This window comes from Chlamydotis macqueenii, chromosome 1 (genome assembly GCF_036417535.1).
Source record: "Chlamydotis macqueenii isolate bChlMac1 chromosome 1, bChlMac1.mat, whole genome shotgun sequence".
NCBI lineage: Eukaryota > Metazoa > Chordata > Aves > Otidiformes > Otididae > Chlamydotis > Chlamydotis macqueenii.
The window spans coordinates 170,491,202-170,508,851 of NC_141556.1; the positions used below are offsets into that span (position 1 = coordinate 170,491,202).

General features: G+C 39.0%; 1 protein-coding gene across 1 annotated transcript; it reads left to right on the plus strand.

The window, feature by feature from the left end:
* Nucleotides 1-774: 774 nt before the first annotated feature.
* FBXL3 (F-box and leucine rich repeat protein 3) lies at nucleotides 775-17,378 on the plus strand. The gene is made up of 5 exons (XM_086771693.1): nucleotides 775-996; nucleotides 4,968-5,331; nucleotides 7,649-7,771; nucleotides 10,412-10,583; nucleotides 14,921-17,378. The coding sequence occupies exons 2-5, from the start codon at nucleotides 4,969-4,971 to the stop codon at nucleotides 15,562-15,564; spliced, it is 1,302 nt and encodes a 433-aa protein (XP_086627819.1). The 5' UTR covers nucleotides 775-996; nucleotide 4,968; the 3' UTR covers nucleotides 15,565-17,378.
* The last annotated feature ends 272 nt before the right edge of the window (nucleotides 17,379-17,650 follow it).

The following is a 17,650-nucleotide window of genomic DNA, read 5'->3' on the forward strand; positions in this document are numbered from 1 at the left end:
AACAACTTTTTATAAATTCAGTCAGGTACGGACTGAAGAACAAGCTGTATGTGATGCACCACGTTTGCAGGGGACACATTATAACACGGTATTTGCAACCCAAGACAACTGTCACACACAGCTTTGCCTTTCATTTCCAGGGCCTGCTGGACCACAAAGCATTGATTGTTTGCTTTCTCCATTACATTTATTCCTAAGGCTAGCCTGACACGAGGCTTTCAAATTACTGGGATAATTGGCTCTACCACTGATAAAGATCCTGCTCCTCTGCCAGTATTATACCTAGTATTTTCTCCTAGACTTCACTCCTCCCTTTCCTGGCCGCCGAGCACCTGACCGGGACGCCTGCAGGCAGCCCAGGCCTCGCCACCCCGCCGTGCGGTAGCCAGGCAAGGCCAATGGCCTTGGTGGCCCGGTGAGGAGGCGCACACGACAGCAGGAGGCAGTCGGTACCGAGCTCCGGCCAAGCCGGGAAGGCAGGAAGAAGACGGCGAGACGAGACGAGACGAGCCGACTCTCCCCCAGCAGCCGTTGCCGTCGGCGAGACGGCACCGCACCGCACCCCACCACGCTGCCCTAACGGCTCCGCGCCGGCCATTACTGCGGCCAGCCCCGCCCCCGAGGCGCGCACCCCGCCAGCCTCGCTCGCGCCGCCTCCCGCCAAGGCCTGCAGAGCGAGAGCGCGCGAGGGAGGGGAAGGGAAGGGAGGGGAAGGGAAGGGAGGGGAGGGGAGGGGGCGCGGGCGCGCACCTCCTCGGAGCGCGCCTGCCGCCATTTTGGCCAGTTTGCGTCGTTTCCGCTGGTGGGAAGTAAACAGGCAGACGGGGAGGGAAGGAGTAAAGCAGCGACGCAGGCGGGACGGGACGGGCAGGGACGGGCAGCCGGGCGGAGGAAGCACTGGGGTCGGCCTCGGTGGAAGGAGCTGATGTGGCCGGAGCGGAGGCGCCAGCGCGGCCCAAGTCCCGGTTAATGCGAAGCGGCGCAGGGAGCAGCCAGGTGAGGGGGCTGGGCGGGGTGGGTGGTGACCGCGGCGGTGGGGCAGGGCAGGACCTGCTCTGCTCTGCCCTGCCCTGCCTTTGGACCCTAGCTGCGCTGCTGGTGTAGGGAGGAGACGGGGGGTCGAGCAGTGGGGGCTCGGGGCCCTGCCCGGGAGCGAAGCCCCCGCCCGCCGCCTGTCAGAGCCACGCCACGCCGCGCCCCGGGCTGCGACTGGGGCGGAAGGAGCCGACCCTGAACTGAAGCGGCGCTTAAAACCTACCCTTGATATTCATATGGTATCACTGCCTCGTCGTGATAGCGCTAATCAGTGGTAAATCCCGCATTGTTTTCGGCAGAGCTAGTTGTGCGCGGCGATTAGGGGTTAGGTTTGTGTCTGGCTCGCCCCCTGTTTCAGTCCGTGCTCCCCGTTAGCACACGCAGTCGTTTTCTTTCTAGAACAGCCTTACTTCAGGTGTAAGCACCACAGTTAGGCTCAGTTAGGCTTCTTCATGGGCAAGCGTTATTAGGAGAATATAAACAGCCATGCACAGTTTTTTTGGGTTTTTTTTGTTTGGCTTTTTTTTTAACTGCCATCGTGTTCTGTCTGCACTTTACTCGGCAATAACAACAATGTTAAGCATGTGCTTTGCTCCTCCTCCTACTTGGTGACTGAACTATGTGATTATGGTTGAACACGACTGTATTGCAAACAAGATAGCGTGGGTTGTGCCCAGATGCGAAGTTCAGAACATGGAGTTCAGAAACAAGTTGTTGTAATACGTTGAGAAATTTACTTGAAAAATCTTAAGGAGTCTGACATCTTGGTTTCAACCATCTTTCTGTCCTGGTAGGGTCGGGTATTTTTGTTGTTTTGGGGGGTTTTCCCCCCTTTCTGTCAAGATCTTTTATTTTAAAGCAAAGTTGATTGTAGCAGCAATCTGGAAGAGCTGCTGAGTGATAAGTGTCCTGGCTATGCCAGAGAGAGTTAAAAGCAAGACTGATGGTTCAAGCGTTGTAAGAAGTGATAAGCAATCATTGTTTGAAAAAGAGGTTGCACCTGTACGGTAATACGCTAGCATGGAATTTTGCATCAGTGTCTTCCTCATTGCAAAGTTATTTCTGTTCACCTTGGATTTAGAATTGTTAGAGCTTTAGACTATTAGATACATAAAACATTTGCCTGTTCCTATATTAACTTTACAGAAAAGTTTAGTCACTTAAATGGCCTTATCTTTTTCATAAATAATTTCTAGATTACTGCAAACTTCCATAGGCAATCTTTCAATTTCATATTTGTTTTATTGTTAAGCATGCTAAGAGTTTTAAACCAGTTATGTTTTTAAAAAGCTGTTCCAATACTTTAAATGCTGAAACAAGATCACAAAAGTTAGTTGAACAAATTAATTATAAATTAGATTACAATCTAGTTCTTAAAATAATTTTTTTTTTTATTATTCTTGAACTTAGACTTTTTTCTCTTTTGAAAAAGTTCCGCAAGGAAATATCTTTGAAAACTTATGATTGCTCTCTCTTTTCAATTATAGGAGCGTCCGAAATGTCAGTAACAAAAAAGTTGTCTGGAAATGTCTTTTTCCTGTCCTCTAATTTTCATGCCATGGCACTTAGAGCACATAGCATCTTGTTTTCTTGGAAGACTGTGACCTGAAATGCATCATCAGTATAGGTCTAGTGATGGCTGTACTGTCTCTCTTCTTCATTGTCTGCCGATAAAAACTTGAGATAGTACCCCGTAACTTCAAGAGTAGGTTTTGATCTGTAACCAGTGTATATTAACTACCTAGAACTTACCAAAGCTAGCTCAGAGCTGCAGCTTGTATGTTGGCTACGGATGACCTGGTCTACTTTTGTCAGCCATGTCTCAGAGGTTATTTTTCCAGCTGAAAAAAAGTCATACAGTTTTGTCAGTGGCAGCTCACTCCTGGTCTTTCCGAGGCTGGGGTGGGGAGTGACAGATATAGCGCTTGTGTCTTTGAAAATATTAATTATAGTAAATGTGCTGTATATGTGAATCAGCTGTACTGTACACGCACAATAGCCCCTATAATGTGATACGGGAGAAAATCTGGAACTTGACCCCCTAATGTAGTGATAAAAGGAGCCTACCTGACTAGGAAATTTATGCGCCTATATTACCTTATTAGCAAGAGATAAAGCAGAATCTCTGTACAGGAAAACTTAGAGAGCCAAGTCTAACAGTTACCTTGTGTAGTTTTTTTTACTGACTAACAAGAGATGTCTTTGGAAAGACTTAAAGATATCAAACACGCTATCCCAAATTTGGCAAGTGAATAGTTTGCGTATGGTAATTGCTCGTTATAACCTAGTTGTTTGGAATATCTATTTAGCATAAAGTTTAAAGGAGTGTTGCATTGCAGAGTATTATAAGTAATACTATTGGACTGTGCTTACCAGTTATCTCAAACACAAAGACGATAGATTTGCAGTGGATTTGCTAACTTAGTTCTTGATTAGTTTTAAGGTAAATTATTCCATTTTTACAGTTGCAAAATCCAATTCTGTTATTTTCTTGTTAGTTGCAGATGGTTCTAAGTCACTACTCTGTTGTCTTGCTTTTCTTCTGTACCAGTGAAGTTAGTGGCTCAGCAACAGAACTCTCTCTCAGGTGGAAAGCTTGTTTCAGCACAGGAGTCATGTTTTGCATAGTCTCACTTTGTTTTAAAAAATACTTCTAAACTTTTACTTAGTTGCAGTACATAGCAGGGGAAGTTAGTTGCCCAGGTCCCGAATGGACTGGACGTATAATAATCTTATATGTGTAATTGCACTTGAATGTTAAACCTGAATGATTTCACTGTATATGAAATCCATGTTTATCTTACAGAAATCATGGGGGCTGGGAGGTGTTTATACATGTCAAGCCCACCCCAGCCCACTCCTTGATTCTCTTAGCTTTTTAGAGACTATAATTGAGCGTATTGTAGTTTAGTGTGAGATCTCATTCTTAGTCCTGTAGGACATTATGTGAATTGCATTGAGGCTTTTAAAAATAAATGCTTGGATGCTAGGTTCAATTGTAAACTGGCATGTACAAAAGAACACACTTTGATCAAAACCCAACACTAACTATGTTGCAAATGTATGTGGTGGTGGAGTTTTTGTCCTCTTTAATAATGTAATATAAGGTAGAACTTGTGTAAGTGAGACCGCTATTGGAGAAGTATATATTACTGAGAATGAGAAAACCTTTTGTCTCAGACTTGCTGAATTTAATATGACTTTGAAGAAAGTTAGCTCGTTGTTCTGTAAACTTTTTTTTGTGGGTTGAAACTTCTAGGCTATTACTGGAAATCTTTCAGAATACCTACTTAAAAGCAGTGTTCTTGATGAAATATGATTTAAGGATATTGATTTAAAAGAGATGCATATTGAAGTAAACTTTTTTGAATAAATGAAAAAAAATAAAGGTTCTTCCTGTCTGGGAATAAAAATTAATGGGCAAGATGCAATGCCTGCAAACATTACTTAATTGTTTGCCTGCGGTTTTGCCTTCCAGTTTCAAATGCTCTTTCTGGTAAATAGGACAGGGGAAGCAATATGAAAGTCAGTGTTGACAAAATTGTTCAGAAGAATATCTTTCCATTAGTAGGAAAGTAGAGTGATAATCAACAGAGCAGTAGAACAAATTAGGTTCAAAGTGTTCTCAAACACAGACATGATATGCAAAAAGGAAATTGTCTGTTATAAATGGATTGCCACTGTTAATGATTAAAGAAGTGATACTAAAGATACCTACTTAGATGGTAATGTTATTTCTAGACTATCACTAACTCGTTGTTACTTGGTATTTTTTTTTTTCCTTCACGTGGAGCGAGGGGGAAACCCTGCAAAAGTGTGGTTATGGAAAATATGCTTTTTCACCTTCACAGTTTTCTATTAATATTGTTCTTTTCAGCTCGGTTACATTTACAAAAATACATAGTTTTTTTAAAAAATATTTTTTTTAATAGAATGAAACGAGGAAGGAAAACTAATGAGGCCAACAGCAGTTCATCTGAAGAGACAGCTGAGAAAGAATCCAAGAGGCACAAGGTTATAGATGAGAAAACCGTAGTTGTGCAGAGTCCTGACTGGGCGAACCTGCTTCAAGACATTATCCTGCAGGTATTTCAGTACTTGCCTCTTCTGGATCGTGCTCATGCATCACAGGTCTGCCGAAGCTGGAACCAAGTGTTTCATATGCCTGATCTCTGGAGGTGTTTTGAGTTTGAACTGAATCAGCCAGCTACCTCTTACTTGAGAGCTACGCATCCTGAACTAATCAAGCAAATAATAAAGAGGCATTCCAATCACCTGCAGTATGTAAGCTTCAAGGTAGTGTATTTTTGAGGCTTTTAAGAAGTTATTTTATGAAAATAAAAGCAAGTTTGTTAAACTTGGTTCTTTTTTTTCTGCATTTTATTTGGAATGTTTTAAGGAAATATCTCTGATACTTTTGAGACAAGTTTGATGGTTCATCTATATAAATATTGGAGAAGTATGATTTAATTAATATCAGTAATTGAAATACTGATAATAAGTGATAATTGACAGTTGTGATCAAAACATTTTAACATGCTGAAAGTTAAAGAACATCATTAAGTGTTAGGAAAGACTTATGATGTTATTTTTTGTGATTAGGATTGCCAGTTATTTAAAAAGAAATATGGCAGCTCTCAGTGTGGTAGGCTTTGTTCTCAGGCCCGGTAATCTGAAGAAATAGGTTCTCTAAATGGGCATATAGACACAGAGATTGTCTCTCAGTTCATTTATTTGGATATATTTTCAGGACCAAAACTTGGAATAGCAGTTCTGAACATACTTTTCCATTCCATTAATTCCATTAGGGGGGTATTTTTTTTTGTTTTGTTTTTTGTTTGATGGTTTCTTTTTCTTTTTCTTTTTTTTTTCTTTTTTTCTTGTGGCATCTTAGCTTCTTAGAATTACATGTGTGTACTTGCCTTATGTATCCCAGTAAAACTGAATTCTAAATTGGGCATTTCCACATTTCACATCCTGTAGAGAGTTGAATCAAATATTCACAGTTATAAAACATCTAATGCACAGAGATGGACTTCAGTACTACTAGTAAGCAGCTAAGCGTTTTAGTGCTGAATTGTATGGGTTTGTCTGCATATGGCATCTACTTAGCGCAGCTGCATTTCAGTCAACTGCAAAAGTATGTGAGGATTTGCACAGGATGGTGTATCTACTGACTGTGTGTGGCTGAGAAGTACTGTTTGGTCAGAATTAGCTTTGTAACATCATGGAATTACTTTAAGGAGACAAAAATCTTTAGCGTTGGCCTACCTATCACACTCTTCCAAAAGAGTGCTGTGAAACAGTCATGGTTGCGTATACATGAGCTATGTGATAATTTGGAAAGGAAATGAGTTTGCATCAAGGTGGACATAGTAGTTTCTATGAGATCTGACGGTTTTAATGTAGGAACCATCAGTGTGTGGGTAGCTGGGACACCTCTGCCTGATGATGTGTATCACTACTGCTTGATGCGATAATCAAATGTAAACTTGTTATCACAAGGTTTGCAGGGATTTTATTAGTATCTGAATGAAGAAAATTTGTAGCAGTATTGGAATTATTTCTGGTGTCTTATCTCCAGTCTATATTGCTTTGCAGTAAATGTTTTTGAAAGATTTCAGATGCCCATTGCTGGTAGGATGATACCCGTTTTATTCCTTACATGTGTCCCTTTGGTTATCCTTCAGGGTTGCAAAATAAAGTCTAGATTGCAGGAAATGCAAAGTAACAAGGATAATCACAAGGATGTGGTTATAATGCTAACTGTTATTCTCTGTCAAGGCTGAAAATCTGGGATATTTTTTTTGTAGGCAGAGAAACATTGGATTGTTGAACATCAAGGCCTTTCTGCTTGTGTTCAAGCAGAAAATGAACATTAATCAGACTTAGATCAGTTGCTGACAAGGTAAAATTGGTCTCATGATCAAGCTTTTTTACTGTTCTGTAGGTTTGCAAAGCTGTCACACCTACTCTATGTAAGAGGTTATTCAGAAAGCACATCTGAGTGTTGGGGGAAATCCACTGGAGGCCCATTAAGTGATTCGGTTGTGTAACAAACTGACTAATGAAGATTTTTTTTTTCTTTTTTCCCCCAGAGTATCCATTGCATATCTGTTGTGGTATTAATGATGAATGCCCCATCGTGTAGATTGATGATAACACACTTAACTCTCCAGCAGTTCTTTGTTATGAGCTGTAGAAAGAGAGTTATAGAATTCTCACATTTTAGTAAAGAAGAATGTAAAGAGGAAGTAGACTAGGCTCTGGACTCAAATGAACATCCAGTTGCCTATTATTTGATGTGGATGAAATATCTTGGAACAAACTATCTAGCTGTCCCCTCAGCACGCTAAATTTTGCCAAAGTGTTTAGGAGAGCATTAAATTTGTAGCAAAATATCTTGGACTTTTGGTATGTACTTTTTGGGGGAAGAAAATGACATCGTTGGATTCCCAATGAATTGGGTTTTTTTGTGTTTTTATGACATCAGATTCCAGAAGGTGAAGTGGAAAAAAGTAAAAGTACATCTGCTCTACTCTGTTGGTTTTTTTTTGTGAAGAATGTGTTTGGTGCGGTGTTTTCTGAACCAATAAATCTGTTTTGTTTTAAGGTGGACAGTAGCAAGGAATCTGCAGAAGCAGCTTGTGATATTTTATCACAGCTTGTGAATTGCTCTCTGAAAACACTTGGGCTAATTTCAACTGCCCGGCCAAGCTTCATGGATTTACCAAAGGTATATTAATATGTATATTTTTCAGCAGCAAAGTATTGTGGTGGTTCATACAGTATTTTTGTAACTTCTGTAAAACTGAAAAGTTTCATTGTAAGAATACAAATCTTTGGTAAAGAAAACTCTTTTATCGGGCTCTGTTAAAGGGAGGAACTAAGAAGGATAACTAAGTTTCACTCATTCTCTGCATCATGTGAGAGCTTAGTCCTGACCTTGTTCTTCCAAGTCCTCCTGTCTTGACCTCAATGTAATACTAAGCAACATGATACAAGTCAGGAGGCTAGACAATTCTTTTCTGTGCAATTGTGCTGTGGGACTGTGGGGGATGTTTAGGAGACAATTATAATCAAGTGAGTATTAGAGTTTTTTATCTATCTGGACTTGCTGTAGGGATTATGTGATTGATGAGCTCTCTTTAGAAAGCAGTATGATCATGATTTTCAATACTTCATGTCACGCAGTCAAGTGTCAGATCCTTAGTCAAAATGCACTGTATTTCAGAAATTTTCTGTCAGATTTTTACCTTGCATGTTTACCAAAAATTAGATTTTGTTAGCAGGCATCTAATCTAGAAGACACCACATCTTTTATATGTGCACAAGAATTTGTGCTGATGAGATAGAAGTGTACCATTGCTGAGGAGTAGGAGAGCGGTTAGGGTAACCCGGGCTAATTGTTCTGTGGCAGGGGCATCTCAGATGTCTCGCAGCCTTAATTCTTGAATTCAGTCCACATGTAGGTGAAGGGCCAGATACAGCTAGGCTATTAGCTAGATCTCAGTGATGTCATTGCTGATGATGGCAACAAGGACAAGGAAGAACTAGGGACAGCCTCAGGAAAGGAAGTAGGCTATAGGGTTTAAGCAAGGTTAGCTGCAGAAGGATTATCAATTATTATCCTTGTCAGTGATCACAGCCACGTCACATAGTTCTCTTAAATGTGTATTTTTAATCCATGATTTACAAAGAGGCTTTCCAGATCTTTAACTAGTTTTTGTATGGGTTTTTTTTTTCCTTTTTTGATATGCTTTGAGGTGTGACTGTAAGAAAACGTCAATGTAGTTAAAACAATCCACAGTCTCAGTGTGTTAGAGATTTCAATTAACATGACATCCGGCAAATACTTGTAAATCAAATTTAGCGTTGTGTTGCCTAGTCTTTTCACTAAGCACATTCTACATGGATCTTTTGAAGAGTCATACTATACATATATAGTGTGTGTATGTATATGTATATATACACACACTATATGTGGCAATATGGAAGAGACATTAAATCACCAGCTTTTACATTTTAGGATGTTACTTGTCTTCTGTTAGCTCTTCAAACTACAGTTTCAAGTTACCTGTTTTTGTAAACGTGTTTAACTTTCTTTGCCTTTCTGTTTAGCAGCCTTCTTAGTGAAGGGAATTGCATTCTAAAAACAGAATAACAACACAGTACTAACACTTTGGGAATACAGAGTGGGAATACTATTAAAGCACATTTTCTTGTGTATGTAATGTAAATAATCAGTGTATTGTCAGTATAGTTGGGAGTGGTCCCTAAAGCCAAAATGCCTAATGCTTCTAATTTGGACTTCCCGTTTCCATTTGCATGACTTTGACGGTTTATGTTAATGGGAAAATATTAATTCCTGCTCTAAATCTAATTGTGTGTGAGTTTTAGCAAAAGGCACAAACATATCACATAAGAATGAGCAAATACTGTTGCCAGGCCTTCTGTCATGTAACTGTATTCAGGATTCTACATTTGCATGTGGCTCAGAGTGAAACAGTATTGAAATCAAAGTAGCAGGTAACTTTATTGAATACTTACTGTAAAAGTCTTCTATTCAGTCAGTCCTGTAGGAAATCATGAAGATAAGCTAATTATTCACTTACTTCCTACCACCAATGATTTCCACGAGCACTGCTGTAACTGCTCCTTAGTCTGTGTTTCTCCAGTTAAGGTGTCCTAGGCTCTGTCTTTACTGGTAAGTTTCAGTGGTTACATAAAAATGCGGAGGAGCAACCTTGAGCACTGGACCTACATTATCTATGCTCCTTAATCGGTAACTAATTGATCACGTGCTCCTTGGCTCTGTTTGAATCACTCCGGTTAGCTTTCCAAGATAAATCAATTCAAACCCTAAATACTCTGTGTGGATGGTAGGCAGGCAATCGTATCATTTGGCGTTGAACACAGCAGTACAGGGCTGCCAATCTTGACTGTGTTCGCATCTCACCAGTGCAGCACAGCCGACCATGTGGGAATTACTGTTATAGAAGATGCTGCTTTTAGAGTGCAGCTTTCAAATTATCCTCAAAATTAGGGCTTCTAGGCTTTCTCTTTGCTTGTGGTCTTCCTACAGTTTGTATAGTGGATTGTCCTAGGTCAGGTTCTTGGTTTATGTTTCATGTTAGACATTCTGGTTTGCCAAATACATAAACTGATAGCAAGAAATCATTACACTTCCTCTACTCAAAAATGTCAATTTTAGTATTAATTTTTAATCATGCACTACCAAAAGAATGCTTTTTCAGCAAATACTTTCAGTAAGTAAAAGAAAACAAGGACTGCTGTATACAGTGTAAAACCACTGAGATTTTTATTTCAGGTACTGCTGTTTCATTTCAGCTTTTTTTTTTTTCTTCTTTTCCAGTCTCACTTTATTTCTGCACTGACAGTGGTGTTTGTAAATTCCAAATCCCTCTCCTCACTTAAGATTGACGATACACCAGTAGATGATCCATCTCTCAAAGTGCTAGTGGCTAACAACAGTGACACACTCAAACTGTTGAAGATGAGCAGTTGTCCTCATGTTTCTCCAGCTGGTAAGCTACTGTGGTTTGTTTTTTTTTTTAATGTATGCATTAAATTCTGTCTGAAATCAGTAAACCTCTGAAAAAATAGGGATGAGGCAAGATGAGGGTGAATGTGGGAACTACAGCAACTGTCATTGAATAAAATACGAATTCAGCTCGTCAATCCATCCATCCCACCACTTGCAGAGTGACTCTGAGCTGATAATAAAATAGTGCATGTCTGTTCTGGACAAATATCTAACCTCTCATGGAACTTAAAAGGGTGTGTATTGACTTGATGGTGCACTGCTTCTGCAATGACTATTTCAGTATTCCAGTGTAATTAAGCTCTTTGGAACGCGAGTTCCTTTTCTGCAGTTCATTATGTGTGGGTTTTGAGTGTTGCAATGCCATGGATTATAAAGATGCCTGTTTAGTCATTCTGAAAGAAAGCAGTTTAATCTTTTACTGCAGAATAAGTGCAGACAGCATCAACAAAGGGGAGATGAGTGAGCTGTGCAGAAATTCTGCTGTTACCAAAGGTACTTCATTAACAACTGAAGTGTGTTGGTAGCAAGAATGAAGCCAGATTGTGTCAGAATGAAACTGCTCGAGATTGTTGAAGTTCATAGAACTAACATTTGTGGAAGATTTATACAACGCGCAGCAAGTTTAAGATTGATTCACGGCCCTTCAACTTAACACTTACAGTTTTTCACTGAGAAATGGAAGAGAAATTATAAATGAGCTGCTGGCAACTTATTTAAATTCCTCTTCTGAGGATAAGTGGAAACTGCTGTAGTCACCATAACTTTCTTCATGCAAATATGTTGCATCTGTAAATATTAGGTGTATTATATGTAAAATTCACCAGCAGGACTCTTGAAATGTGGGGAAAATTATACTGTATCACTACTGTTGCTGTACTGATAAAAAAACAAAACACAAACTTCATACATTTTGCAGGTGTAGCTCTCGGACAAAACCTTGTGTTTGATTTTGCAACTCCTGAAAATGCAGATCTGTTTTGCAGCAGGTTTGTTTAGCAAAGCATTCACCAGTGTGTTAGCTGGGATGTTATTTCCTACAAAGCTTTGTAATGGTAGATGGGGGATTGTTTAAATTAGCTTGCGTGACTCTTTTTTCTGACTCAAAAACTGCGTTTCAGAATCCTTATGTCTGAGAAGTACAGGAGCCATAATGTGTCTTTCAGGAGGAATAGGCTCCAGCAGTAATTTGTAGCTAGGCAAAGAGACTAATTTCCTTGGTCTGGGATCCGAGAGCAACCTGTCAGCTCTAGCAGACTTTGGCTTGTGGCTAATCCTTGCTAGAAGGTTTTATGGAATATCATACACTTGATGATTTGGGAGGGGTGTATGGGTTTATGAAGTTGTTTGACTGGTGTATTCAGTTCGATGTATCTTGTATGATGTTCTAAATTGAAGGAACAATGGGTAAGAAGTGGCAGTGTCTGTTTAAGGAACAAGGAGCACAACTACTGTCATCCTTCCTGCAGTCGAGGTGAATAGAATGCAATCAGATGCGTTAGGGACAAAAGCAGAGAGTGCTAAGCAAATGGCAAGAGAATTTGGTTGCTTAATTCAAGTACGGGTGTGCCTTGAGATGGAGAAAAAAGTGGAACAGAAGAAAGGGGCTGGTATGTGTATAGATGGCTTCAGAAGAGCAGGCAGGCTGCAAAAATGACACTCTTGAAGGAAAATGAAACTTTGAGCACTGAGATTTACCTGGATTTTTTTTTCTAATGGGAATGTTATTATTAGCAGGCTGCTATAAATGTGGAAAAACTTTAATTGAACCAAAGGAGCTATGAGTTATGCAAAACTGATTACTTATAGATGCACTTAAAATGGTATAACGTGCCTTCAAATTGCATTTGGAGGGGAATGTTCATTACTACATTAGTTCTTAAGAAATTTGTTAATGAAGGATAGAGAAGAGTAATTCAAGTAGTGCAAGAGAGGCTCCACTACCGCAGGATTAAAGGAAAAAGATTTATATATATCAAACTGTGAATTGCTTGCAAAGGATGCTCTGAATAATCCCTAAGTACAAAGATGAAGAGGCATGTTTGGGTTTGGGCTGGAGAAACAAAGGCAGTGCTGTATTTTTAATCTTCGTGAGCATATCTGAAGTTCCTTCTGCTTGCTGTTTCCCCTCTGAACTTTAACTGGTCTTAGAACTGCAACAGTACCTTGTAAAACAAAATAACAGTTCTTTTTAAATCCACATTGATGTGCTGTTGTTTATTACCTGAAATATTAGCTATTGGGACAGAGGGAACTGAAAGCATTTCTGTAAAGGCTATGTTTCTGTTCTGCTTTGAGGGTAGGAGGGTTACTTCTCTTTGAATGGGGGGTAGGAGAGAAGAGGGGATATAAGATGCGTCTGCATCAGCAGTTTAGGAGCGGGATTTTTTTTTTTTTAATGCAAATCTGTGCTCTATGGTATCAGAGCGATTTACCTCTCGGTGACACAAAGGTTTAGGCTGTGCCTAGGGATGTTCTGTGAACGCACCACTTGCAGCACGGGCTCCAGACAGGCCCTCCAGTAACTATTTACACTGTATTTGTTGTCAGTTCTATATGCAGGATACGTAACTTCATTGCCTGTATGAGATGCGGATATCCAGTCCTAGACCCATAAAAGATCACAATGGGTTGAACCTCAGTTCCCTTTTTGCATTGCATTAGTCAATAATGTACCCTCAAGTTAACAAAGATTATTGTTTGAAGGATGGCAGTCTGGATAACAGGCTGGATTGGATGCTAAATTTGTAGCAAGTTGTTTTCTGAAACTGTGTAGTGATGAGACAATGTATCTGGATTTTGAAACTGTTTAAAATATTTCATGTCTCACTGGGTATTAGGAAGCAACACGCCTGAGTCTGCTTGTCTGCTTAAATGGAATGATTGCAGGAGTATTACTGTAAAAATAACTGTTATGATTTAAGAACAGGAAGGGATTTCTGGACTGCGTAGAAAGTACACAGAAGTTTGTAGGTGTACTTAGTTGTTCAAATTTTGTACTTCAGTCTTTAAAAAAAAAATAATCTAAATTTTCATTTAGTCTTGGATTCCATCCCCTCCCCCCTGAACAAATAATGTTTTTACAGGAAATAGTTGCAAGAAGAGTTAGGTTAAAATTCTGTTTACCTAAATTCATTTTGTTTATTAGTCTAACAAACTGCTTATATTTGAAATTACAGTATTTTATATAGTTAGAAGTGCATGTGTTGTTGCAGATCCTCAGGTGGAAAATGCATTGTTTTTTGATGTATATATATTCATGCAATATTTTAACAGTAATTTTTTTTAAGAAAGTATTTTTAGGACATCTCTTTCAAGTTTAATAACTGCATCTTAAAATAACTGCTGTCTTTCTATATTTCTTTCCATCGCTTCAAAGCTATAGTGTGTTGAGCTCAGGTTTTTCAATTGCATATTAAATGCTATGTTCTCATCTCCTTTATTAATGGAAAGACCATATCCTGAATTTCAGTTTTCTGGGTCACATGAAATGCAGAGGAGACTGCTTTTTTTTTTTTTTTTGCTTTTTTTTTTTGCTTTTTTTTTTTTTTTTTTTAGTGGTTTGGGGTTTTTTTGGGTTTTGGTTTTTTTTTTTTTTTTTGTACTATTACTAGTGTGCTACCATTGCTTGTATCTGCAAATAAGATGAGTGGAAACCTTATAGATTGAACTGATTTTTTTTTTTTTTTTTTTTTTTTTTTTTTTTTGTTAATGCATTTGTCTTCTATGAGCAGCAAGTTATACTGATTCATTACAGGGAGAGTCTGAAAATTGCTTTTCTAGGAATTACTGCTCCAGGTTTTTAGTGTTTGCCCTGGTTTTTGCTGTTGCTTTTCCAAATTCAAATATTTATACTTTGCTAGAAAGAACAAATACCAACAGCAGCAACTTCTGTACTTAATTTAAAATCTAGCTTTCATTTTACATGTGCTTTCCTCAGGTGACAGATTTCATTCGTGGCTGCTTTGTCAGCCACAAAGGGGGAACAGCAGTTCTTCCAGAACAAGCAAGGGAAATACTTTTATTATGAATAAGCACTTTTTACAAAAATGAATTTGAGTGTATGTGCTCTTACAACAGGGCAGAACAGTCAGAGTATGCTACTTACTTATTTGTGACATGAGAATCAACTCTCACAGGAAAGTATAGGCTTGAGTATGATCCAGTACGATTTTGTTTTGACATTGTCTTGCTTGTGTGTTGAAATACATGGTCTTTGCACCCTTTTGACACATAAAAACAGACTCACTCTTACGTTCCTTGTTCAGTTATTAGTATATTTATCTGTGTAACCCCTTTCATAATGTTCTTTTTTCCCAGGTATCCTTTGCGTGGCTGACCAATGTCATGGGTTACGTGAACTGGCGCTGAACTACCACCTGCTGAGTGATGAGCTTCTGCTTGCTTTGTCTTCTGAAAAACACGTCAGGTTAGAACACTTGCGCATTGATGTTGTCAGTGAAAATCCTGGACAGACTCAGTTCCACACAATTCAGAAGAGCAGCTGGGACGCTTTCATCAAGCATTCACCTAAAGTAAATTTAGTAATGTACTTCTTCTTGTACGAAGAAGAGTTTGACCCGTTCTTTCGTTACGAAATACCTGTCACCCACCTTTACTTTGGAAGATCAGTAAGCAAAGACGTACTTGGCCGTGTTGGGATGACGTGTCCTCGGTTAGTTGAACTGGTTGTGTGCGCCAATGGATTGCGGCCACTGGATGAGGAGCTGATCCGTATTGCGGAACGTTGCAAGTATCTGTCAGCCGTTGGCCTAGGAGAATGTGAAGTCTCTTGCAGTGCCTTTGTCGAGTTTGTGAAGATGTGTGGCGGTCGTCTCTCTCAGCTCTCTATCATGGAGGAAGTTTTGATTCCTGATCAGAAATACAGCTTAGAGCAGATTCACTGGGAAGTTTCAAAGCATCTTGGTAGAGTCTGGTTCCCGGACATGATGCCCACGTGGTAAAGTCCGTAAAAGACTTCAGGGCAGATGGAATAGCACCTTAAACCCAAGCTTACCATATTGCAATTTGCTGTATAAGCTTATTTAATACTACAGTCTTTTACTGTAAGTCACTTCATTGTTTGATTAGAAAATTATTTTTTCATTGAAAAATGATTTATGAAATCCAGATTCCAAAATAGAAATCAAGGATAGTTCCAAAACTTGTTTTCATACAAAGAAAACTTTGTTTTCTGTTATAGGTTTGTTCTTTTTCATTGAAAGTGACCTCAAACTTTTATGGAAATAAAAAATCTATTTAAAATATTGAGATGTACCTGCAAAAAAAAATTAGTTCTAATATGCTCTCCTTCTTTGATTTAGATACTAGTACTGAACACGATCAGATTTGATCTCAAAAAACAAACAAAGCCCCACTGGAATTGCATGCTTCTGTTGCAGACTATAGCATTTATAAATCCAGTCAGCTGGTGACAGGATTATAAGGATTATTTAGCAGGCTGTGAAGTATATGCGTTCTTTTATATAAAAGGCAAGAGCAATACACAATAATGTAGTTTAGAGAAGTAAAATATTAAGTTTGCTACCTTATTCACCAGATTATTAGATCCATCTAAAATGTATTTACAGCGCAAACAGATAGTAGTGCAAGCTACCAAAAGTGATGTGGTTTTTTCCCCTCTATGCATTTTAATGTAGCTTGCTAATGGGGTCTCAGATCTGTGTCTAAACCTGTTTTAAGGTATTTTATGTCTAGCTCAGGAAGCGAAAGCATTCTGGGGGAAAATGTAGATACATTGTATTTAAAAAACACATTGGAGTTAATGAGCATCTCTTGCACGTTAACAGGTTTTGCAGCATACGGTTAGACGGAATAATGTACAGTTTATTAAATGAACCCTGCAGTGTTAAATGTGATGACATAGGTGTGAACAGTGTGAGACAAGAAAGTCAAAATTCGAGTGGTGACCAAGAACCTTTTAACAAAACCTTAGACCTTTTGGCTGCTTTCAATTCGAGAGAAATGATGTTGTAACAGTTGCTTAAGCTGTATAAACTAATTCTATACTGTAAATCTGTTTCAGAAATGTTTATGTATAAAGTGAATGTTTGATAGATAATCATTTTGTATACCTTTAATTCAGCTAGTTCGATCATTTCATAACGTTTAAACACCTAAAAGCAGTGAACTTGCGTGAAGTAGAGCAATAGGCAAAAAATTGTTTTGAATATTTGGTAAATCAGTTTTATTAAAGAAAGTTTTTAGTCTGTAAGTGGTGTAGGCAACGTATTGCCTGTGATCTGGACGTGGCTTGTGACTTAATTTTTCACTGCCAAGTTACATTATTTTCTCTTTTACATCATTAACTGATAACACTAAAGTATTCACATGACTGTTGAATGTTTGAAAGGTGTGGTCAGCCATTGGCAAGGCGCAGCTGCTCCAGCTATGGGCTGTATGGAACTTAGCTGGTGGCGTCTTCTCACTTGAGCTGTACAGCTAGTTCTGGTAATAAGTAGATTTTCTTCATTTCTGATTTCAGTAATGTTTATCCAAATGTATAGTTCAAGTGTAATACACTTAAGAGCATATTTAAGTGCATAACTATATTTTGAGCAAGCACTGCTCAGCGGACTGGACATCTTTATAAGGGAGTTGTATGTTTCTGTAGAGCTTTGATTTAAAAATCACATTTTATGAAATACATGGGTTTTGTATTAGAATTTGTTTAATGTAATACTATAATTTGCTTTTATTTGTATAAAAGGTGTCAATATATTTAGTCTGTAAAAGTAAAAAAGCTCAGTGTTTTTTATATTCTGACTCTTGGAATTGCCTGCATGATAAAGGTGGAGTAACACTGGTAATTTGGGGAAGAAGGCATGTTTTCATTCAATTCACGTGTGAAGTCATCTCATTGGTAACGCTGCTCAAACCTCTTTGGACCTTGACTGCTGGTGTTGTGTTGGCAGGGTAAGTTGGTCTGTTCTTCCTGCAGTGGTAGTGGCAATAGCTGAAAGGCAAGACACAGCCTAACTACCCGAGTTCTCTCACTTCAGGAGTTCACCTCTTTGAAGCCCAGTGTTC

Excerpts from the sequence above, each read along its gene's own strand:
- FBXL3 (XM_086771693.1), top strand. The coding sequence starts at position 4,969 with ATGAAACGAGGAAGGAAAACTAATGAGGCCAACAGCAGTTCATCTGAA. Across the intron at positions 5,332-7,648 it reads TGCAGTATGTAAGCTTCAAG|GTGGACAGTAGCAAGGAATC; the intron begins GTAGTGTATTTT and ends TTTTGTTTTAAG. Across the intron at positions 10,584-14,920 it reads TCCTCATGTTTCTCCAGCTG|GTATCCTTTGCGTGGCTGAC; the intron begins GTAAGCTACTGT and ends CTTTTTTCCCAG.